Source organism: Delphinapterus leucas, chromosome 6 (assembly GCF_059928025.1).
Source record: "Delphinapterus leucas isolate spDelLeu-1000000601 "Yukka" chromosome 6, BTC_Dleu_Yukka2, whole genome shotgun sequence".
Classification (NCBI taxonomy): domain Eukaryota; kingdom Metazoa; phylum Chordata; class Mammalia; order Artiodactyla; family Monodontidae; genus Delphinapterus; species Delphinapterus leucas.
Window position 1 is genome coordinate 77,838,808 of NC_143134.1, and position 25,543 is coordinate 77,864,350.

The 25,543-nt window shown below is 39.8% G+C and overlaps 1 protein-coding gene and 1 long non-coding RNA gene across 4 annotated transcripts in view; one reads left to right on the forward strand and one right to left on the reverse strand.

The window, feature by feature from the left end:
• Positions 1-25,543, forward strand: part of GDA (guanine deaminase) — a 131,454-nt gene that overhangs the window by 72,249 nt on the left and 33,662 nt on the right. Inside the window, exons 7-12 of one of the 2 annotated variants that reach the window (XM_089913308.1) lie at positions 1,285-1,390; positions 2,848-2,875; positions 4,022-4,129; positions 7,409-7,516; positions 8,758-8,855; positions 14,603-14,670. In XM_089913308.1, coding sequence (XP_089769434.1) covers positions 1,285-1,390; positions 2,848-2,875; positions 4,022-4,129; positions 7,409-7,516; positions 8,758-8,855; positions 14,603-14,670 — 516 coding nt within the window. Of the gene's footprint in view, positions 1-1,284; positions 1,392-2,847; positions 2,876-3,988; positions 4,130-7,408; positions 7,517-8,757; positions 8,856-14,602; positions 14,671-25,543 lie in introns of both variants that reach the window. The other variant, XM_089913309.1, reaches the window with a different exon arrangement.
• LOC149748976 (uncharacterized) lies at positions 5,770-8,663 on the reverse strand. Of its 2 annotated transcripts, XR_016393573.1 has the most exons (3): positions 8,044-8,663; positions 6,611-6,717; positions 5,770-6,332 (listed from the first exon to the last, which is right to left on the reverse strand). It is a non-coding gene; the product is annotated as an uncharacterized LOC149748976 (long non-coding RNA). The 2 variants fall into 2 exon arrangements; XR_016393572.1 differs by having other exon boundaries at positions 5,770-6,717.

Here is a 25,543-nt window from a genome sequence, read left to right on the forward strand (position 1 = left end):
TGCCTGGTATTGTGCAAAGAACTCTACGTGGGTTAGTTCAGCTCAGTTGCAAACAGCCTTCTGGAGCAGTTATTCAGGTCCTTGTGTTACAGATGGATAAACTGATGCTCAGAGAGGTTATGTAACATGCCCAAGTCACACAGCTAGTAAGCAGAGCTGAGACTGGATTTACACTGATGATTCCAAAACTTGTACCCAGTACAGTGCCTAGCACATAGCAAGTGCTCAGTAAATACTGTTGACTGATGTGCTGACGCTACTGCTTGCTGGCCAAGGTAGTTTATACCAAAGACTTCAAGGGTGACACTGAAAGTAAATATTGCAAATTTTGGAGGAGACAGAATGAACCCAGAATTGGATCGCCTGGGAAGATTTCATTGAAGGGATCTTTAAATTGGTCTTTGAAGGGAAGATAAAATGAGGAGAGAGGAAAATGCCTTTCAGACAGGAAAGATGACATGGGGTTTGGGTATGGGGACAGGAACGTTCATAGTGGATATACAGGAGGCAGGGAACAGAGTAGCTGAACTAAAGGGAAGGATTCATGGCATGGTGGGATGGGAGAGGTTGGGCAGAGGGGATGGTTCAGTCTCTGGAGAGATTCAAATATGCATCAGACTCAAAAAAGTTTTCAGCGAGATGAGGTATGTGATGAAGGTGGTGTTTTAAGGAAGAGTAATCTAATGGCCAGGTATTACAGTGAATTACAGGGGAAAGAGAGAGATAGACTTCTGAAAGACTCAAGACAGAGGTGGAGACATTGCTGAAAAAATGAACATTGCCTCATGTAGCATCAACTTTCTAGCTGAAATAGAATTCCTCTAGCACCTTTGATAAGCATGAGGTTCTCCAGTGCTGAGAACTGCTGGTAGGAGTAAGTAAAATCCCCCACAGATAATGATATTGGCACTGCTACACTTAAGAATAGCGACAGTATCTTTTCTAAGCCCATGTGCCAGCCACTTTACATACATTATTGGGTATAGTCCTCATAACCCTGCACATAGCAGAGGACACTGGGCACATCTGGGTTTAGACCTTAAGCAAATAATATCCTTCATTCTGGGAGTAATCAGAGGAGTAAGGTGCTAACGGGAGAACCTTTACTACTTACAGAATTGATCGAGGTCTTGTTGTTATGGTTCTTAAATGGTGTGATGATCTTTTACATTCTCACTTATGTTTTTATAACGATTCTAATTTAAGATGTTTTAAAGAGGCTTAGGAAAGGTACAGTTTGGGAAAGAAACATGACTTTAGATTCTTTTTGTGTGTGTCTCACAGATAAATTCGGGCAGCGGGCATTTGTGGGCAAAGTCTGCATGGATTTGAATGACACTGTTCCAGAATACAAGGAAACCACTGAGGAATCAATCAAGGAAACAGAGAGGTATGTTTGTCTTGATTTGTCTTACGGATGGAGTTGGAGATGGGAAAAAGAAACCTCTTTAACCCAGGCAGAATGTGCACATATATCACTGCCTGGGTTTGCCTAACTTCATGAAATTGATCTGATCCTAAGGAAAATGTTGCATGTCAGTACTATTTTTGTATATCAAATCATATTTTAAAGCCTCTGGGAACTTGTTATAGGAGTCCTAGGGCAAATCCCTTTATAAAATGAAGGAGTTTTTAAAAAGTAAATGATTTACCCACTCCCTGTCATTCGTTGTAGATCGGGGCCTCTCCTGTAGATTAAACTTGCACTAAGTGTATGTGGCCTGCTCATTAAATTACTTTTGGTTGTGGGTCATCCTATTGCTTGAGATCATGTGCTTTTGTTATGTTCTTTTTATTTTACACGGGGATATGCTAGTGATACCATAGGTACTTTTTCTATATTTCTTTAATGGCTTTTCCATGGTGCCTTGAGGATTTGACAAGGAATTGTGTTGTATGACACTCAACATCCAAGAGATATAGAAGAAAATTCTTTAGCTTTAAATCTTGCCTAAGACCAAACATATCCTGATGCAAGTTTGAGAAGTCCAGCTTTTCTCCATTCCCCAGGCCTCCTTCACCTTAAGTGTGTCCTCTGTAAAGGGTGGCTTAGGTGCTGCTATGTTCCCATAGAGAGAGAAGGAAGCACACACTTTCCCTTTAGCATTTGGCCATATGCTCAACTTTTCTATGAATCTGTGTTTGTGGGAATAGTGAACCCTGATTCACATTTTATTCTTAAACAAAGGATTACCAGAAAGCAGCAAGCTATAGCTCATAAATATTTCCAGCCAGGGCAGAAACAGTCATTTCATAGGCCCTATGGATACCACCATCCCTGCAGATATAATTGGTAAGATCACCATCCCTGTCACTACCCATTTCACAACCATGTCTGGCCTATTCCTTCTGCTTTACTCCAACATCCATGCCCAGTAGGACTCAGCCTTTGAAAATAAATGATGCTATTGTGATTTTGTGAGCAAGCAGCTTCCACTTTAGGGAAACTGGGAGTAGAGAGCCCCATGGCTTCTAAACACCTCCAGATACATAGGACTCCATGACTCTGATATCCATGGAACATAACATACTGCAGTATTCCCCCAAACAGAGCTTAAGCTAGTAGAATGGCTTGAGTGCTGTGGGAATACTTGTGAACAGCCCGGCTGGTGTTAGATGATAAAATTGCATTTCCCTGTGATTTTGCACTCCATCGCTCTGGCTGCAAATGAGAAAGCAGGGTAATTACTGCTTGCTAATCCTTAATTAGTGGTGGTGAAACATGTGCAGCATTAGAAATGTTTACACGGAAATTAGGACATGTAAGGCTCATGTTTTCGTGCTTTTAAAAAATTAATTTCAAAAATGCCTGAATGTTCTAACTTCCCGTTTGTTGCTTTATTTCAGATTTGTGTCAGAAATGCTCCAAAGGAATGTAAGTAAACTTGTTCCCAGCTCGCTTTTTAATTGCCTTCCTGTTAGTTGTAGGATTTGTTCTTAAGCTGTTTGGTAGAGATTAGCCTGTGTACATTTGGCCTATTCCATGCATGCAGAAGTATTTTCCTAAAGCCTTAAATTGTTTTCATGGTGGATGCATCAACTCAGCTCAGGAAGGTCAGGCATTTTTTACTTTCTCAGTGGTTTTCCCTCCCTCTCCTCTGGGACCTTCTAATTTCATAGGACAGGCCGGTGGGGAGGCAGGAGAGAGCTTCATGCATGTAGACAGATTGGTGGCAACTGGATGCTGTGGCATGGTTTGTTGGCTACATCACCATTGGCTCTGGCCTCTTGTACCCCCTGATCTGGTCTGAAACACAGGTGGTGTCCAGCCCTGATGCCCCAGCCAGACTGCCTTGGTCCACAGATGCGTGCATGTCGTGTGGCCTGCAGGCACTCAGCCAGGCACCCCCGTTCCACAGTGCCCTGGTGTTGGTGATCCTGTGAAGACAGTGCTGTTTTCTGTCCCACCCCCAGCAGGCTTGTCTATGGCTCTGCTGTGCCGTCTCTTAGATTTGCAAACCAGACTCTTCCCTCACCAATTTTTAAGGTCTGACTGGAAGCCATAGGAAACCTCAGTATTTCTTTCAGTCTAATCTTGGGAGACCTAGGTGCAGCTTTGTGGATCCTTATCCTTGCCGCTCTTCTATGAGTCCTTCTCTACTGCTCAGCCACAAAGGTGACATCAGAGCCATGCCTGCAACTAAGTAAAAGTCCTCAGGGAGGCCATGGCCAGCATACCACCCCAAGATGTAGAAAGGGGAACAGGCCACCACTTCATTCTTAGTCTTCCCGGCACTCTCCCTTAAAACGTCTCCTCTGCCTCCTAATTCTCTTCATAAAAGCCACTCAGTCTAGGCCTGGTCTGAGCCTTCACGTGCCTTGCGTTTGAGATGGGATCTTCTTCCATTGAACTTGGTGCTACAGAATATACCCTTCCTTGTTCTCATCCGTGAGCCATTTCCATGAAATCCAGCACTTCTACCCACTCCTGGAATGAAGGACTGTCCCTAGAGATGAAGACATAAAATCATTTTGTGGTATGATATGCATTTCCTTACCAAGTGTTTTTGATTATTTCCAGTATTCTAGAGTGCAGCCCATAGTGACACCACGTTTTTCCCTTTCCTGCTCTGAGACTTTGTTGGGTGAACTTGGAAACATTGCGAAGACCCATGATTTGCACATTCAGGTGGGCGTTTTTCTCCTATTTGCCTCTGTCTAGACCTGCAAGACTTCTCTGTACCCTAAATTCTGGCAGTGATCTCGTAATCTCCAATTCTTTTACTGAGATGATGGAGGAGGTGGGTTTCCCCTTTTCTCTTTTAGTTCTTTTGGTTGGCAATTAACGTGACATAAAGCAGATTAACAGGAGAAAATCAAATTTATTATGTGCATACAGGAAATCCACATAAGTATGAAGAATTCCAAAGACAGCAAGGCAAGGTGAGGTATACATATATCCTGGACTAAGTAGAAGGAAACAGGGGTCTGAGGTTTCAAGGGGAAATAAGGTAATTCACTGGAAGATAAAAAGAGTTAATATTTGGTAAACAAAAGTTTTCTGAACCATTCAAAGACAATGGGACACAGACAAGTTTGATTAAATGGGCTTGCTAGGTTCCTCTTGTCTATTATGCCTAATACCTTACTACAGTTATCTATGGTAATAGCTCCTTCCTGGGACAGCCCTCCTATCTTAAATTCTTTTAGGTGGTAAGGAGGGAGTTCAAAGGTTCTTCCTGAGTCTTTCGGGCATTGATTGGTTTTTAACTCAAAATAATCTACATGGGCTTCCCTGGTGGCGCAGTGGTTGGGAGTCCGCCTGCAGATGGGGGGCACGGGTTCGTGCCCCGGTCCAGGAGGATCCCACGTGCTGCGGAGCGGCTGGGCCCGTAAGCCATGGCCACTGGGCCTGCACATCCGGAGCCTGTGCTCCGCGGCGGCGGGAGAGGCTGCAGTGGTGGGAGGCCCACATACTGCAAAAATAATAATAATAATCTACATGCCAGAGTGGCACATCATGGGGGCGGCCTGCCTTTAGCCCCATAAGATCTCAAGATACAGCATCACAGGACATAAGGTCCCTTACAGATATCACCTAAATCTAGTTCTTTAATTTTTTAGTTAAAAAAAGTTAAGAAACCTGAAGTTCCTTTTGCCTTCAATCTTCTCTGATCTGGCTCCGAGAGATGAGAACATCTTAAGTAACCAAGCAAGATCAATGGCAAACTGGTTACCTGTTCTCTGTAGGATACATTTAATGCATTTCTTTCCTGCTTTCTTTTCTATGATACTTTCTCAGTGTTCTAGTCCTTCCTTTTTGGAGGAACCGTCTATTATTTGAAAAGCAAAAAGAACCTAATTTCCACCTTACCAAAATGGATTTAAAAGCCCTTTTGTTCCAAGTTTCTTAATTTAAAATCAGGAACAAAACAGTGTATCTTACTTTGTCATTAAGCGGTTGCAATTTAGGGATAAAACACTTTCTAAATCTTCCAGCTGGGTTAAAATTGGGACCTCCCCTTCCCCCATCCAAACTTCATTACATACTGCACTAAAATTCTCCCTCTTAAGAGCTATCTTTAAACAAAGGGCGTGTCGGGGAAAGGAAACACATAGATCCTTTATCATTTTTTAGGGTGGAAGTGTTTTTTTTTTTTTTAAGATTTATCTTGTTAGGACTCATTAACTATTTTCATTTTTCCCCCCTTTTTCTTTTTTGATGGGCTGTGATATTCAATCCCACACAACAATTGCCGGGGAGGAAAAAGTTATCCTTGACCTATTTAGGGTCCCTGACTGGGCCTGAAAACTAAACTGACAAAGCTAAACAAGAGAAAAGCATACAAATTTATTTCATATAAGGTTTACATGGCACAGGAGCCTTTATAAGGAAACAAAGACACAAAGAAACAGACCTGAGTATTTTTATGTTAGGTGTGGTGACAAGTGTACAGTCCTGGAGGAACATAAGTTAAGGAGTACGAGGTAAGTGTATTAGCAAGGCCTGTTTCTTCTTGGTTCCCTTTGTCTTCAGAGATAAGGATGCTCCTTTCCACTATGTATAGGGCGGGCGCCTCTCATTTACGGGAGCCTGTGCTCCGGTCACAGGGGAAAAGGGTGGGGGCAAAATCAGAGTGACCTTCCTGCTTCTGCCATTTTCTCAAACCCCTTCGGCATAAAGTATTCAGTATCCCAAGGTGGCATATTTTGGGTTCGTGTGTCCCAATCCCAGAAACACACAACAAAATCAAGTATATACTTACTGGCGTTGTATATATGTGTATAAGTGCATATAATCAAATCTATCAAAATGACACAAATCTCTTCTGATGCCCATGCCCATTTCTTCAGTGGTCTGGAGTTCCTCAAGGCCAAGGATAGAACTCATTCTGCAGGTAGAACATTCTGTTTTTAGTCCATGGCTGTTGTTTTCTTTCATTTATTTGGTTATGCATACTCTACCTCAAGGAGAAAGGGAAATGGCATTGCTGTTCTTGGAAGTGGTAACTTGCTCATGAGTTATTTCCCATAATATATGGTCATCACCGGCTGGTCAGAAATGATTTTTGTTTTAGGTGAGGGGCTGGGATGGTGACACTTACGTTGTATCTGCAGTCTCAGGTTTGTGGTGCCCTGGAGCAAAGACAGTGTGGGGGCCAGGACTCACTTGTTTTCCTTGTGTGTGGATTCTCATAGGCTCTTTCTTGACGACCGCAGGACTGCCTAGCTCTGTTATTTTCCAACTGTTTCCTGCAGAAGAACTCATCCTGGAAGCTGACAAAGGGGATAGAATGGGGACAGGGTCCCAGAGTCCTAACCCTGCTTCATCCTGCGTAGCAACTTGTTTATGCTGTTTACATATTGAATTTCTATGATTTTTTAAATAAGAATAACACATCTAAAGCTAAAAGAATTTGGAAAATCACTCATCTATCCCAACGCTTTTATTTGAGAGATGAGAACATGGAGGCCCAAAGAGAAAACAATGGACTCAACCCTAAGGCACATAACTAGGGTCAGAACTTCGGCTAAAATTCAGCTTTTTATTTCAAATTTCAGCTTTCTATGAGTAAACCATGCTCTGTCCTTTTGATGGCCAATGAACTCTTCTTAAACGGCCAACACCAGAAGTAGTAGGTGACCGACCATGAATAGCTAGGCTCTTGACTCTCTACAAGGAGTACTTTTTATTTTTACTTATTCTTGCTATAGTTTGGAATTTGAAAAGACTTTGTCAGAAAAACATCACATGGGTTAGGGTTAGGATATTACATGTTCATATAATTACATTTTCATAGTTTCTTTGTCATATATATCTTATATAATAAGAATTGTTTCAAACAAAATACACAAGAATCTTCTTTTTTTTTACGTAGGCAAGTAGGAACCATCCATGTCATTTGGGGGTACGAAGTATAATTTCTAATGGTATTTTACATTAAAAAATTGAAAATATTTCTTTTAGAGCCATATAAGTGAAAATCATGATGAAGTTAAAGCTGTGAAAAACTTATACCCCGGTTATAAAAACTACACAGATGTGTATGATAAAAACAACCTTCTGACAAATAAGGTAAGTTGTCCATCATGATATAATCTATATGAAGTACGGCATATTTATCTAAATTTTAAAATCTCAGTAGTAATCTTCAGACTTCTATAACACACATGCATTTCCCAAACTCAAGTACAGAGTGTGCATACGCATGTGTGCATAGAATTAAAAATGGGCCTGAAGTTTCATCCCTAATGAATAAATCATTAAATTTATTGGTAAATAAATCTAAAAGCTTCTTTGAGGTGGGAATGTCATGTGGTCCAAGGACATTTTGTCAGTATCCATTAGTGACAATGTGCATTCCTTTGAGTTAGAAAATGTATTTCTGAAGATCCATTCTGTAAGGACTATGAATAGGGATGTTAATTACATATGAAAATTAAAAAATGGCTATCAGTGGGAAATTGTTTAAATTATAGAACATACATAATTAGAATTTTATCCAACATTCACAAAGAATGAAGTATACAGACTTACAAGGAAGAGTGTTTGTACAGTATTGTTTGATATGTGTGTATACGTGCGGGTGCGTGCTCACTTACCAAACACTGTCTGGAAGACACACATTGAACGTTAAAAGTGATCCTTCCTGAGGGAGAAAGCAGAGGACTTTTTACTTTTTATTTTTAAACACTCTAAGATTGCTTTGTAAAAGAAATGAGTATTACTACATTTATAATTAAACAATTTTAAGCTAATTAAAATTAATATGAGTGAGGAGAGACCTCATTACAACAATATACCCCCTGGCCTTGGCATTTAATGAAATGTATGAACTGCATGGAGAGTTTAACTATTACAGCAAATAAATTCTTAGGGACTTTGTGCTCAGAGATCTGAATGTGACTGATTTGAAAGGTTAATACTCTGCACAGATCTTGTTTATGCTACATCATAATTTTCATCCTCCTCTACATATATTTCTATATAATTAATAAATTAGCCTTCAATTTGCATGTTAATTTTACTTGCATAGAGGTCAACTGGACCAACCCTCATTTATTTTATAGATTAAAAAAGAGAGAAAAAGATCCACAAATGTGTGGGACTTTCGTAATCCAATGTTTTCACAGGCCTTTTCTGAGGTGTAACTTGGGCACAGTGATTTTATACATACAGGTACTCTCAATGTTCTTGTGAAGATGATAACAGATAAGTCACAGCTTTTATGTGCACCTATAATATCGTGCTGTGAGTGAGGACTGACTTAAGCATTTTTGAGTGGTAGACTCCACATAGGATGCTCTTCTCTCCAGACAGTGATGGCACATGGCTGCTACCTTTCTGAAGAAGAACTGGATTTATTCAGGGAACGAGGAGCATCCATCTCGCATTGTCCCAATTCTAACTTATCGTAAGTAGGCAATTATTGATTAGTAGATTATGAACATTTGGGTTGCAAAGTAGCAGCCAAATACCTTTGTTTTCTCAGTCATTCCTCCAGTATCTCTCTTCTGTGGTTATGTTCAATTGGGATGTGAACTAGATAGAAGGATACCTACCTATACTGTATTGGGGAGACAGCACTTAAAAGAGGCTATTTTTTGCAGGGTATGCATTTGAAGAGCACCACATCTCTTAAAATTTCTGAGTTTGCACAAAACAGAACAATAGGAAATAGAGTTCAAAACCAATAGCACTGAGAACTTAGAGCTAAGGACTGAAAGAGTGGGTGTGCCAACCAGGTGTTCCAGAGAGAGTGTACTGACCTCTTACTACTTTGTGTTGTACAAACTACTAGAAATGTGCACATTACCAGAAATGGTGCAATGCTACTAGAAGCCAGCACCCTTCAGAAAATGTCATGCTGTTATATCTGACGAGATGCACTTAGGAGGGAACTTGTCCTACTGTAATTCACGCAAACAAAATTTTTATTTATACCTGGTTCATAACCTTTGAAAGGTTATAGATGCATAAGGGAATCAGATGCAACTTGTGGTCTGGATCTTCAGAAAAAAAAGCCCATAGAGGGCTTCCCTGGTGGCGCAGTGGTTGAGAGTCCACCTGCCGGTGCAGGGGACACAGGTTCGTGCCCCGGTATGGGAAGATCCCACATGCCGCGGAGCGGCTAGGCTCGTGAGCCATGGCCGCTGAGCCTGTGCTCCGCAGTGGGAGAGGCCACAGCAGGGAGAGGCCCGCGTAACACCAAAAAAAAAAAAAAAAAAAAAAACAAACCCATAGACAAAAAAATGCATCTAATTTCAGGGAATTCATAGATTCCATAATGCCAGTCCTTGGGTGCTAGGCTAAGAATTCATGCTCCACGATTAGATACAGAAAGGATTTCTCATTTCTTGTGTTAGTTGGCTCAGAACAGAGCTAGAGGCAGGTTGGGGTGGATCATTCATATATTCATTCAATAAATTTATTAGCTTCTGCTAGATTTTTTTTAACGTCTTTATTGGAGTATAATTGCTTTACAATGGTGTATTAGTTTCTGCTTTATAACAAAGTGAATCAGTTATACGTATACATATGGTCCCATATCTCCTCCCTCTTGCGTCTCCCTCCCTCCCTATCCCACCCATCCAGGTGGTCACAAAGCACCGAGCTGATCTCCCTCTGCTATGCAGCTGCTTCCCACTAGCTATCTATTTTACATTTGGTAGTGTATATATGTCCATGCCACTCTCTCACTTTGTCACAGCTTACCCTTCCCCCTCCCCATATCCTCAGTCCATTCTCTAGTAGGTCTGTGTCTTTATTCCCGTCTTACCCCTAGGTTCTTCATGACCTTTTTTTTCTTTTCCTTAGATTCCATATATATGTGTTAGCATACAGTATTTGTCTTTCTCTTTCTGACTTACTTCACTCTGTATGACAGACTCTAGGTCCATCCACCTCACTACAAATAAGTCAATTTCGTTTCTTTTTATGGCTGAGTATTCCATTGTATATATGTGCCACATCTTCTTTATCAATTCATCTGTTGATGGACACTTAGGTTGCTTCCATGTCCTGGCTATTGTAAAGAGTGCTGCAATGAACATTGTGGTCCATGACTCTTTTTGAATTATGGTTTTCTCAGGGTATATGCCCAGTAGTGGGATTGCTGGCTCATACAGTAGTTCTATTTTTAGTTTCTTAAGGAACCTGCATACTGTTCTCCATAGTGGCTGTATCAATTTACATTCCCACCAACAGTGCAAGAGGGTTCCCTTTTCTCCACACTCTCTCCAGCATTTATTGTTTCTAGATTTTTTGATGATGGCCATTCTGACTGGTGTGAGATGATACCTCACTGTAGTTTTGATTTGCATTTCTCTAATGATTAATGATGTTGAGCATCCTTTCAAATGTTTCTTGGCAATCTGTATATCTTCTTTGGACAAATGTCTATTTAGGTCTTCTGCCCATTTTTGGATTGGGTTGTTTGTTTTTTTTGATATTGAGCTGCATGAGCTGCTTGTAAATTTTGGAGATTAATCTTTTGTCAGTTGCTTCATTTGCAAATATTTTCTCCCATTCTGAGCGTTGTCTTTTCATCTTGTTTATGGTTTCCTCTGCTGTGCAAAAGCTTTTAAGTTTCATTAGGTCCTATTTGTTTATTTTTGTTTTTATTTCCATTTCGCTAGGGTCAAAAAGGATCTTGCTGTGATTTATGTCATGGAGTGTTCTGCCTATGTTTTCCTCTAAGAGTTTAATAGTGTCTGGCTTTACATTTAGGTCTTTAATCCATTTTGAGTTTATTTTTGTGTATGGTGTTAGAGAGTGTTCTAATTTCATTGTTTTACATGTAGCTATCCAGTTTTCCCAGCACCACTTATCGAAGAGGCTGTCTTTTCTCCACTGTATATTCTTGTCTCCTTTATCAAAGATAAGGTGACCATATGTGCGTGGGTTTATCTCTGGGCTTTCTGTCCTGTTCCATTGATCTATATTTCTGTAGTCTTGATTACTGTAGCTCTGTAGCATAGTCTGAAGTCAGGGAGCCTGATTCCTCCAGCTCCATTTTTCTTTCTCAAGATGGTTTTGGCTATTCAGGGTCTTTTGTGTTTCCATACAAACTGTGAGATTTTTTTATTCTAGTTCTGTGAAAAATGCCAGTGGTAGTTTGATAGGGATTGGACTGAATCTGTAGATTGCTTTGGGTAGTAGATTCATTTTCACAATGTTGATTCTTCCAATCCAAGCACATGGTATATCTCTCCATCTGTTTGTATCATCTTTAATTTCTTTCATCAGTGTCTTATAATTTTCTGCATACAGGTCTTTTGTCTCCTTAGGTAGGTTTATTCCTAGATATTTTATTCTTTTTGTTGCAGTGGTAAATGGGAGTGTTTTCTTGATTTCACTTTCAGATTTTTCATCATTAGTGTATAGGAATGCAAGAGATTTCTGTGCATTAATTTTGTATCCTGCTACTTTACCAAATTCATTGATTAACTCTAGTAGTTTTCTGGTAGCATCTTTAGGATTCTCTATGTATAGTATCATGTCACGTGCAAACAGTGACAGCTTCTTTTCCAGTTTGGATTCCTTTTATTTCTTTTTCTTCTCTGATTGCTGTGGCTAAAAGTTCCAAAACTATGTTGAATACCAGTGGTGACAGTGGACAACCTTGTCTTCTTCCTGATTTTAGAGGAAATGGTTTCAGTTTTTCACTGTTGAGAATGATGTTGGCTGTGGGTTTGTCATATATGGCCTTTATTATGTTGAGGAAAGTTCCCTCTATGCCTACTTTCTGGAGGGTTTTTTATCATAAATCGGTATTTAATTTTGTCAAAAGCTTTCTCTGCATCTATTGAGATGATCATATGGTTTTTATCCTTCAATTTGTTAATATGGTGTATCACATTGATTGTGTATATTGAAGAATCCTTGCATTCCTGGGATAAACCCCACTTGATCATGGTGTATGATCCTTTTTATGTGCTGTTGGATTCTGTTTGCCAGTATTTTGTTAAGGAGTTTTGCATCTATGTTCATCAGTGATATTGGCCTGTAGTTTTACTTCATATCCTTACCTGTTTTAGAGTTCTTGCAGAAGCAGAACATGACGTGAGGATTTATGTACAAGTAATTTATTTGGGAGGTGATCTCAGGAAGCACCTTTATGGGGTGAGACAGAGAAGGGAAGGAAGACAGTAAAGAGCACGTCACCAAGCTAGTTACCACCATGGGTTCCTGGAATTTAATCCTTCTGGAAAACTCAGCAAGCCAGTGTACAAAGCAGACCTCAAAGACAACCTGCCCAAGGGGTGGGGGAGCTGGAGTAATTATACCTAAACTTACCAGTTACTGGTGGAGGGCTGCTGGGTGGGTTCGAAGGGGCATGAAGTCCCTGCAACCTCGGACCTTCCCCAATCAAGGGCAGAGCGGGCTCTAGTGGAGTGAAAGAGCCTCCAAGCAAAGAGTAGGAGGTGCCAGCAGTCAAAAGTCTAGGAACTTTGCAAATGAAAAAGTTCTACATCAGTGGCAGTATGGGAAAGGCACGAGTTTCTGGAGTGTTTTGAGAGGTTCCAGAGGCTTTTAGTTTTCAGACATAAAGTGGCCATACATAACAGGGAATCTTGCCTAGGTACAGCTTAGTGACCATAATTATGGTCTAGTGACCAGTTAGGGGAAGGGTTTAACATCCTGTGGGTTTAGTTACACAACATCTAAATTAAAACATGACCCAGTTTTGCAAACTGAGGTTTGAAGTTAAATTTCTTTATGGCTAATATTTTGGTTTGAATGGTCACTGTTATTCTTTCTCCAACCACTTTGAGAGATTTATTGCATGTGCACTGGCAGTTTGAAAATGATAATTATGTGGATTTTCAAGCAGACTACGTTGACCTTTGCATCTTCTCAGACTTTTAAGGATTGCTTTAGTTTTTCTTTGTCTCTTTAGAAAGGCGGCACATCTACTGAGTCAGGGTCACAAGCTCCGGAATTCAGTCCAGGAACCATCTCTCCTAGTTGCTGCTGTCCTCAGAAGTAGCATTTGAACCACCAGGCCCTGACTTACAACCTGCACCCCCTCTTCCAGCTATACCCCTCTTTCTTTGATCTTGCAAGTCGCTACTCATTCAAGGCAACAAATGATCCCAGGAAGAGAGGAAAGGCAACGCTTTATAATTTCTACTTCCTAGCATAGAAGGATGGGTTGGTTAAAAAAAAAATTAAAGACCTATAGTTGATAACACCATATTGTATAACTGAAATTTGCTAAGAGAGTAGAACTTGTATGTTCTCACAAATAAAAAAGGTAAATAGGGCTTCCCTAGCGGCGCAGTGGTTGAGAGTCCGTTTGCTGATGCAGGGGACACGGGTTCGTGCCCCGGTATGGGAAGATCCCACATCCCGCAGAGCAGCTGGGCCCGTAAGCCATGGCTGCTGAGCCTGTGCTCAGCAGCGGGAGAGGCCACAGCAGTGAGAGGCCCGCGTACCGCAAAAAAAAAAAAAAAAAAAAAAAAAAAAAAAGGTAAATATGTGAGGTGATAGATGTGTTGGTCGACTCAGCGGGGGGAAATTCTCTCGCAATGTATACATATATCAAATCATCATGTTGTACACTTTAAATATCTTAGAATTTTGTCATTTGTATCTTAAGCTGAAAAAATATTAAAAATTGCAAAAATTTTTGAACTAGTTGCAAGATTTAATTTCTTCATTTATTTTTCCTTACAAATGATCCCCTGCTCTCCCTTCTAATTCTTGCTGCTTTGTGCCCTCCTGATATTAACCTCTGCTCAATGGTTCAAACTCCTTCATGATCCTTTTTTTACTCCAGGACTCGGATGGTCTGATTTTTTTGTGTGTGTGTGGTACGCGGGCCTCTCACTTTTGTGGCCTCTTCCGTTGCGGAGCATAGGCTCTGGACGCGCAGGCTCAGCGGCCATGGCTCACGGGCCCAGCCGCTCCACGGCACATGGGATCTTCCTGGACCGGGGCACGAACCCGTGTCCCCTGCATCGGCAGGCGGACTCTCAACCACTGCGCCACCAGGGAAGCCGCTGGATGGTCTGATTTGACTAATGTGTTTATGTCAGCATTAGAGCTGAGATGGGAATCATAATTTTCAGTGATATCACCATCATTTTTGTTAGTGCCCTTCTCTTGTTGGACCCACGTGGGTCTCCTTGTTCTGATTGTCTCCTCTCTCTACAGGCTCAGCAGTGGCCTTCTCAATGTGCCAGAGGTCCTGAAACATGGAGTGAAGATAGGGCTGGGTACAGGTTAGTAGTTTCCCATTAAGAACCATGGCAAAGTGGTTAAGTGCATAACTTTCAAATGTGACTAATTTTCAAGTAAGAGTTCTGTGTTTTAAAAGACTTAGTTTTATTTTCTGGTAGTCATATCTAGAGCTAATAAAATAATGAGGTTGGAAGCAGTAAGGAAGTGTATGCGAAGGGAAAAGTTTTGATGACATTAACCTCTTGAAAGCCATTAACCATGTTTACTATTCAGACACGGGGCTATAAAGGATAAGTCCTTCTCAAGTGTTTTAGAGATTCTTTTCGAAAAGTCCTTGTTTTTTGTTTGTTTTGTCCTTCCTGCTAAATTTCAGTGGTTTGGATTTGTATGTTTTTGGTTTTCAATAGCTGTGTCATCACAAATACTGTCTCAAAAGAAAATTATTCAACTTTGCCAAATTCAGTCTATGCCATAACGGAGAACTCTAAGATATGTTAAAAAGCATGCTTTGCTTTTAAGCAGTTTTTAACAAAATGAGATTCTAATCCCCACAGGCAGTCTGACGTTTGCTAGGCTGAAGGACAGTCTAGGTGGCTGATGAATTAGTGATGTCTCCTTTTTTTTCACAGTACACTTGAATTGTTTTTCTTGAGTGTGTACACTGTGCAGCTCACTTGAGAAGTGTCAGTCAGGCCCAAATGTTTAGGCATCCGCTGTGAACCTTTTTTTTAATCACTGTGTGTGAATGAACCAAAAAAAAAAAATTTTTTTTAAATGGCTGTGGGGCACAAGGTCTTATTTTTCATTCTTGATGCGTTTGTCTTCCTGATATGGAAGAGCACCAGAATGTTTGCATATTGACAATAAGGGTTTTTATCATTTTCTGCAATGACTCAAGTCTCAGTTAATTTTTATACCAAGCAATATTGGTAAGACATACAATAATATAAAATGATTTATCTATAATTTTAAAGAGGTGTGCTAGATTAGAAGTTTTTCCTCAATTTTACATGAATCAGAGCAATTAAAATTCTTAAAATTTTGAATTTAAGCCTTGAATCATTGAGATTGTGTAGTACCTGGATATAGTCTCAGGTATTAAGGCAGGAAACCAGTTATTTTTAACTTCACAGAAAAGCTTTAAATGAATAAGAAAAAAGTGGCCAAGAGTTTTTGTCAATCAATTGAAAATTTGGTAGAAATGCAAAAATCATATGTACTGCTTTCAAATTTTCTAGGATTTTGGTCTCCATGATTTAAGTTCATCACATGATTTCCAGTTCTTGATTTTGGGTTGTATAGTGATTGTCTAAAATGATTAGGTAAAGCTATGTCACTTATTAGCTGTAAGACCCTGAGCAAATTACCTTAACTTTCTAAGGCTTTGTTTCCTAATTTCTATAACAAGAACAACAATAATTATAATAATGTCTATGTTACAACCTTGTTTTGAGGCTTAAATGAAAAAAAAATGTGTGTGAGGTGGTTAGCAAATATCTGGCATGTTGCAGTGGTTAATGAAGATTGGCTTAAAAGGGAAAAAGTAATGTTGGTTTCCAATTAAAGGTTTGATTAAATATGATATATTATCATATTAACTTGGACAGTTTTGTTGCATTTTACATAGTCTCTGTTATAACAGCCATCCTATGCACCAATATTACCTAAACATGACCTTTATGTATAAACCTGTCCTTCTGCTTTGGACTTCAGTAGATTATTTAACTTTAACTTATACTGTGGACAGAAAGCAGGTCCAAGAATGGATCATTCACCATGTCTATAAGAAACAGAGGCAGATCTGGACTTTCTCAAATATTAAATAGGAGAAACCCTTATGAAGCTTCACAAAAATATTGCAAAACAAGAGAAAGCAGTATCAAAAAGAAGATGAACATAGCTCTGAAAAGCATCTACTTCAGGATCCAGAATAAGAGTTCAGAAAATTGCTAGCATCCTTAGAGTACAAGAAGACATGGCAGTATGAAAAGACCATGAGTTTTGATGGAAAAGGACAATTTGAAAATGAAAGAAGAAAACTGAAAAAGAAAAGGAAAAAAGAATAAGAAGCATGTAGATAGACCCTCATACACTACTGCAGGGAGATTAAATGGTACAACCAACGTAGAGAACTGTTTGGCAGTTTCTTATAAAGTTAAATATACATACATCAGTAATTCCATTTTGGGTATTTACCCTAGAGAAATGGACACACATATTTGCACAAATAGTTGTACAAGAATATTTATAATATCTTTATTCATAATAGCCCCAAACTGGAAATAGTCCAAACACCTTCCAAGAGGAGGACAGATAGGCAAATGTGGCATATTTATACAATTAAATATTATTCAGCATTCTAAAAACAGAACAAAACGTTGATATATGCAGAATATGGATAAATCTCAAAAATATTTTGTTAAAAATGCTGGAGAGGGTGTGAAGAAAAGGGAATGCTCCTACACTATTGGTGGGAATGTAAATTAGTGCAGCCACTATGGAAAACTGGAGCTTCGTCAACTGAAACCAGAGTTGCCATATAATCCAGCAATCCTACTCCTAGGCATATATTTGGACAAAACTATAATTCAAAAAGATACATGCACCCCTATGTTCACAGCAGCATTATTTACAATAGCCAAGACATGGAAGCAACCTAAATGTCCATCAGCAGAGGAATGGAAAGAGAAGATGTGGTATAGAAGATCTAGATGCCTAGAGGAGACAAGATGGCAGAATGGAAAGACTAGAGCTCACCTCCTCTCACAAAAACACCACAATCACAACTGATTGCTGAACAACCATCGACAAAAAAGACTTGAACCTATCAAAAAAGGTATTCTAAAGACAAAGAAGGAGCCACAATGAGATGGCAGGACGGGTGCTTTCACTATATAATAAAATCTCATACTTGCCAGGTAGGTGACCCGCAAACTGGAAAATAATTATATCACAGAGGTTCTCCCACAGGAGTGAGAGTTCTGAGCCCCATGTCATGCTCCCCAGCCTGGGGGTCTGGCATCAGGAGGAGGAGCCCTCAGAACATTTGGCTTTGAAGGCCAGTGGGGCTTGAATGCAGGAGCTCCACAGGACAGCAGGAGACAGACACTCCACTCTTGAGGAAGCACACAAGGTTTCACAGGAACTGGAGCCCAGAGCAAAGTAGTGACTCCATAAGATGGTGGGCCAGACCTATCTTCAAGTCTTGGAGGGTCTTCTGGGGAGGTAGGGGTTGGCTGTGGCTCACTCTAGAGGCAAGGACATTGGTGGCGGATGCCCCAGGGAATACTCATAGGCATTAACTCTCCTGGAGATAGCTATTTTGGCACTGAGAACTGGCCTCACCCAACAGGCTGCAGGCTTCAGTGCTGGGATGCCTCAGGCCAAACAACAAACAGGGTGGGAACACAGCCCCACCCATCAGCAGACAGGCTGCCTAAAGTCATCCTGAGCCAAAAGCTGCCTATAAACACACCCCTTGACATAGCCCTGCCCACCAGTGGGACAAGACCCAGCTCTACCCACCAGGAAGCCAGCACAAGCCCCCAGACCAATCTCACCCACCACGGGGCACATACCAGAACCAAGAAGAATTACAATCCTGCAGCCTGAGGAATGGAGATGGCAAACACAGAAAGTTAGACAAAATGAGACAGCAGAAAAATATGAAGGAACAAGATAAAAACCCAAAAGAACAACTAAGTGAAGTTGAGATAGGCAATCTACATGAAAAAGAATTCATAGTAATGATAGTAAATACGATTCAAGATCTTGGAAAAAGAATAGAGGCACAGACTGAGAGGATACAAGAAATGTTTAATAAAGAGCTAGAGTCTTTAGAACAAACAGAGATGAACAATAAAATCACTGAAATGAAAAACATACTAGAAGGAATCAATAGCAGAATAAATTAGAAAAATGAATAAGTGAGCTGGAAGACGGATTGGTGGAAACCACTGCTGCAGAACAAAGAAAGAAGAATGAAAAGAAATGAGGACAGTCTAAGAGACCTCTGGGACAACATTAAACACAACAACATTTGCATTATAGGGGTCCCAGAAGGAGAAGAGAGAGAGAAAGGGCCTGAGGAAACACGTGAAGAGATAGTAGTTGAAAATGTCCCTAACATGGGAAGGAAACACTCACTCAAGTACAGGAAGCTCAGAGTCCCATAGAGGATAAACCCAAGGAGGAACACACCAAGACACATATTAATCAAACTGACAAAAATTAAAGACAAGGAGAAAACATTAAAAGTAACAAGGGAAAAGCAATAAGTAACCTTATGGGAGTTCCCTTGTATGTTGTCAGCTGATTTTTCAGCAGAAACTATTCAGGCCAGAAGGGAGTGACATGATATATTTAAAGTGATGAAAGGGAAAAACCTATAACCAAGAATACTCTACCTAGCATGGCTCTCATTCAAATTTGACAGAGAAATCAAAAGCTTTACAGACAAGCAAAAGCTAACAGAATTCAGGACCACCAAACCAGCTTTACAGCAAATGCTAAAGGAACTTTTCTAGGCAGAAAAGGCCACAACTAGAAACAAAATTATGAAATGGGAAAGCTCACTGGTAAAGGCAAACATACAGTAAACATAGGAAATCATCCACACACAAATATATCAAAACCAGCAAACATGAGGAGAGTACAAATGCAGGATACTGGAAATGGATTTGAAATTAAGAGACCAGCAGCTTAAAACAAACTTGCATATGTATATAGATTAATCTTTCAAAACCTCATGGTAACTGCAAACCAAAAATCTACAGTAGATACACACACACAAAAGAAAAGGGAATTCAAACACAACATTAAAGTTAGACATCAAATCACAAAAGAGGAAGGGAAGAAAAAAGACCTGCAAAAACAAACCCAAAACAATTAACAAAATGGCAATAAGAACATACATATCGATAATTACCTTAAATGTAAATGGATTAAATGCTCCAACCAAAAGACATAGACTGGCAGAATAGATACAAAAATAAGACCCATATATATGCTATCTACAAGCAACCCACTTCAGATCTAGGGACACATACAGACTGAAAATGAGGGGATGGAAAAAGGTATCCCATGCAAATGGAAATCTAAAGAAAGCTGGAATAGCAATACTCATATCAGACAAAATAGACTTTAAAATAAACACTGTTACAAGAGACAAAGAAGGACACTAAATAATGATAAAGGGATCAATCCAAGAAGATGTAACAATTGTAAATATATATGCACCCAACATAGGAGCACCTCAATAATATTAAGGTAAATGGTAACAGCCATAAAAGGAGAAATTGACAGTAACAGGGTAATAATGGGGGCCTTTAACACCCAACTTTCATCAATGGACAGATCATCCGAAATAAAATCAATAAGGAAATAAAGGCCTTAAATGACACATGAGAGCAGATGGACTTAATTGATATTTATAAAGCATTCCATCCAAGGGCAGCAGAAAAAACACATTCTTCTGAAGTGCACATTGCAACATTCTCCAGGATAGAACACATGCTGGGCCACAGTGCAAACCTCAGTAAACTTAAGAAAACTGAAATCATATCAAGCATTTTCTCCAACCACAACACTATGAGATTAGAAATCAACTACAAGAAAAAAAAATGGAAAAAACAAAAACACGTGGAGGCTAAACTATATGTTACTAAACAACCAATGGATCACTGAAGAAATCAAAGAGGAAATTAAAAAATACCTAGAGACAAATGAAAATGAAAACACAACAATCCAAAACCTATGGGACACAGCAAAAGCAGTTCTAAGAGCAAAGTTTATAGCTATAAAATCTTATCTCAGGAAACAAGAAAAATCTCAATCTAAACTTACACCTAAAGAACCGAGAGAAAGAAGAACAAACAAAGTCCAAAGTTAGTAGAAGGAAAGAAGTCATAAAGATCAGAGCAGAAATAAATGAAAGAGAAATGAAAAAAAGAAAAGATCAATGAACCTAAAAGCTGGTTCTTTGGGGAAAATAAACAAAAGTGATAAACCTTTAGCCAAACTCATCAAGAAAAAAGGGGAGAGGGCTCAAATCAATAAAATTAGAAATGAAAAAGGTGAAGTTACAATTGACACTATAGAAATACAAAGGATCATAAGAGACTACTACAAGCAACTATATGCCAATGAAATGGAAAACCAGAAGAAATGAACTAATTCTTAGAAAGGTACAATCTTCCAAGACTGAACCAGAAAGAAATAGAAAACATGAAGAGACCAATCACAAGTACTGAAATTGAAACTGTGATGAAAAAGCTTCCAACAAACAAAAGTCCAGGACTAGATGGCTTCCAGGCGGATTCTATCAAACATTTAGAGAAGAGTTAATAACTATCCTTTTGCAGAGGAAGGAACACTCCCAAATTCATTCTAGGAAGCCACCATCACCCTGATACAAAAACCAGCCAACGATACCACGAGAAAAGTGAATTACAGGCCAATATCACTGATGAACATAGACTCAAAAATTCTCAACCAAATACTAGCAAACCAAATCCAACAATACATTAAAAGGATGACACACCATGATCAACTAGGATTTATCCCAGGGGTGCAAGGATTTTTCAGTATCCGCAAATCAGTCACTGTGATACGCTACATTAACAATGAAGAATAAAAACCATATGATCATCTCAATAGATGCGGAAAAAGCTTTTGACCAAATTCAACACCCATCTATGATAAAAACTCTCCAGAAAGTGGGCATAGAGGGAACCTACCTCAACATAATAAAGGCCATATATGACAAACCCACAGCTAACATCATACTCAATGGGGAAAAGCTGAAACCATTTCCTCTATGATCAGGAACAAGACAAGGATGTCTGCAGTCACCCCTTTTTTTTTTTTTTTTTTTTGCGGTACGCAGGCCTTGCACTGTTGTGGCCTCTCCCGTTGCGGAGCACAGGTTCCGGACGTGCAGGCCCAGCGGCCATGGCTCACGGGTGTAGCTGCTCCGCGGCATGTGGGATCTTCCCGGCCCAGGGCACGAACCCGTGTCCCCTGCATTGGCAGGCGGACTGTCAACCACTGCGCCACCAGGGAAGCCCTGAGCAATCACCACTTTTATTCAACATAGTTTTAGAAGTCCTAGCCACAGCAATCAGAGAAGAAGAAGAAGAAGAAGAAAAGGAATCCAAATTGGAAAAGAAATAAAACAGTCATTGTTTGCATATGACATGATACTATACATAGAAAATCCTAAAGATGCTACAGAAAAGTGCTAGAGCTCATCAATGAATTCAGTAAGGCTGCAGGATACAAAACTAATACACAGAAATCTGTTGCATTTCTATACACTAACAACAAAAGATCAGAAAGAGAAATTATGGAAACAATCCCATTTACCATCGCATAAAAAAGAATAAAATACCTAGGAATAAACGTACCTAAGGAGGTTAAATACCTGTATTCTGAAAGTTATAAGTTGCTGATGAAAGAAATAAAAGATAACACAAACAGATAGAAAGATATTCCATGTTCTTGTATTGGAAGAATCAATTATGTCAAAATGACTGTACTACCCAAGGCAATCTACAGATTCAATGCAATCCCTATTAAATTACCAATGACATTTTTCAGAGAAATAGAACAAAAATTTAAAAAATTTGTGTGGAAACACAAAAGACAACAGAGCCAAAGCAAACCTGAGAAAGAAAAACCGAGCTGGAGGAATCAGGCTCCCTGACTTCAGACTATACTACAAAGCTACAGTAATCAAAACAGTATGGTACTGAAACAAAAACAGAAATATAGATCAATGGAACAGGATAGAAAGCCCAGAAATAAACCCATGCACCTATGGTCAATTAGTCTACTACAAAGGAGGCAAGAATATAGAATGGAGGAAAGACAGTCTCCTCAATACGTGTTGCTGGGAAAACTGGACAGCTACACATAAAAGAATCAAATTAGAACATTCTCTAACTCCATTCACAAAAATAAACTCAAAATGGATTAAAGACCTCAATGTAAGACCAGATACTATAAAATTCTTAGAGGAAAAACACAGGCAGAACACTCTTTGACATAAATTGCAGTAAGATCTTTTTGGATCCACCTCCTAGAGTAATGAAAATAAAACAAAAATAAACAAATGGGACCCAATGAAACTTAAAAGTTTTTGCACGCCAAACCATAAACAAAATGAAAAGACAACCCATAGAATGGGAGAAAAATATTTGCAAAGCAATCTCCAAAATAAACAGCTCATGCAGCTCAATATCAAAAAAAACCACAACCCAATCAAAAAATGAGCAGAAGATCTAAATAGACATTTCTCCAAAGAAGACATACAGAGGGAATTCCCTGGCAGTCCAGTGGTTAGGACTGAGCGCTTTCACTGTCATGGCCCAGGTTCAATCCCTGGTCAGGGAACCTGCAAGCTGCGTGGTACAGCTACAAAAAAAAAAAAAAAAAAAAAAAAGACATACAGAAGACCAAAAAGCACATGAAAAGATGCTCAACATCACTAGTTATTAGGGAAATTCAAATCAAAACTACAATGAGGTATCACTTTACATCAGTCAGAATGGCCATCATCAAAAAGTCTACAAACAATAAATGCTGGAGAGGGTGTGGAGAAAAGGGAACCCTCTTATACTGTTGGTCGGAATATAAACTAGTACAACCATTGTGGAGAAGAGTATGGAGAATCCTTAAAAAGCTAAAAATAGAACTACCATATGATCCAGGGATCCTACTCCTGGGCACGTATCCACAGAATAACATACTTTGAAAAGATATGTGCACCCCAATGTTCATTGTAGCACTATATACAATAGCAAAGACTTGGAAGCAACCTAAATGTCCACTGACAGAGGAATGGATAAAGAAGATATGGCATATATACATATATATATATATATATATATATATATATACACACACACATATACAAGGGAATATTATTCAGCATTAAAACGAGTGAAATACTGCCATTGGCAGCAACATGGATGGACCTAGAGATTATCACACTAAGTGAAGTAAGTCAGACAGAGAAAAACAAATATCATATGATATCACTTAAATGTGGAATCTGAAAAATGATACAAAAGAACTTATTTACAAAACAGAAATAGACCCACAGACATAGAAACCAAACTTATGGTTACCAAAGGGGATAGGGGGAGGAAGAAATTAGGAATTTGGGATTAACAGATACACATTACTATATATAAAATAAACAAACAAGGATCTACTGTTTGGCACAGGGAACTATATTCAACATCTTGTAATAATATATTCAGTATCTTCTAATACCCTCCAATGGAAAAGAATCTGAAAAAGAATTTTGTATATATATATGACTATTTAATAGAGTTTTATATATAACTGAATCACTTTGCTTTATACCTGAAACATGTAAATCAAATATACTTCAATAAAAAAAAAAATCCTTAAGCATTCCCTCCCATTACCAACAGTGTCAAGTCTAAATTCCTTAGGGAAGTACAGATATCAGGCACCACCTGGTCCCTCCTGTCCTTCCCACTCATCTCTTCCTGTATCTATGGAACAGAAACAGACTCACAGACATAGAGAACAGACTTATGGTTGCCAAGGGGGAGAAAGTTTGGGGGAGGGATGGATTGGGAGTTTGGGGTTAGCAGATGCAAACTATTATATATAGGATGAATAAACAACAAGGTCCTACTGTATAGCACAGGAGACTATGTTCAATATCCTGTGATAAACCATAGTGTAAAAGAATATGAAAAAGAATATATATATAATATAGTTTATATATATATATACATATATATATAAAACTAAATTACTTTGCTCTACAGCAGAAACTAACACAACAATGTAAATCAGCTATACTTCAATAAAATAAATTTTAAAAAGGGGTCCAATCAAGACGGCAGAGCAGAAGGACGTGGAGCTCACCTCCTCCCACAAATACAGCAAACAATGCTCACAGAATACCTACTGAACGCTGGCAGAAGACTCAGATAACAGAAAACTATCTGAGAAATTTCTCCACCTTAACTGGGTAGGATGAAAGAAGAAGGAAAAAAAGGAAGCAGGCTGGAACCTGTGCCCTTGGGAGGGAGCTGAAAAAAAGGAAAGGTTCCTGCACCCCAGAAAGCCCTCTCTCTGGTGGGGGACAAAAAGCAAGCTTCAGAGGCTTGGAGGAAAGCACAGCATTCGGTCTGTGGCTGGCAGAACAGAAAGAGAGCTTCCCAGAAGGTCTGTGCCACTGCCCTGCACTCCCCAGCCTGAGACATGTGTCTTCTGTTGCAGGTGGGGGCTGGGTGCTGAAACTTGAGCTTTAGAGGACAGACCTAGGGAGAGACCTGGGGTTGGCTGTGGGGACACAGCCTGAAGGGGCTGGAGTGTGGTACGGCTGCAACTTGGGATGTACATAGAAGCCTAGGCCCACCACAGAAGTGGAGCACCATTAAGGGGCACGTGAAGGGAGTGGCAGGGCCCACCATAGCAGCCATTTTCTCCGTGCTCGTTCAGGCAGCATAGCACGGCCTCTGTGAGCTCTGGAAGCATGCAAGCCAGTGGGTTGCCCACACACAGTGGTGGGGCTGAAATCAGAGCTGAGCCCCAGGGGTTGCACAACTTAGGAAGCAGGACTGAAATCTCTCCCTGTGGCTGCACAATACACGGATTTACGCCACTGCCACTGGCTTTGTAAACTCAGTGCCTGTGGGTCATCAGAGTGGATGGCGGGTTCTCCCGTGGCTGGGACAGGTCTGGCCTTAGCAGCTGTGGGCTTTGGGGGTGTGTTCATGTGGAGGCTGGGCCAGGCCAGGGTCTGGGCTGTCTCCATAGCTTCCATGGTGAGCCCAGGTGTGAGACTGCTGCAGTCCTGGTATCTGACTTCAGTGGATCTGCGTCTACAGATCTCTGCTGGTGGCTTTGTGATAACAATACCTGAGG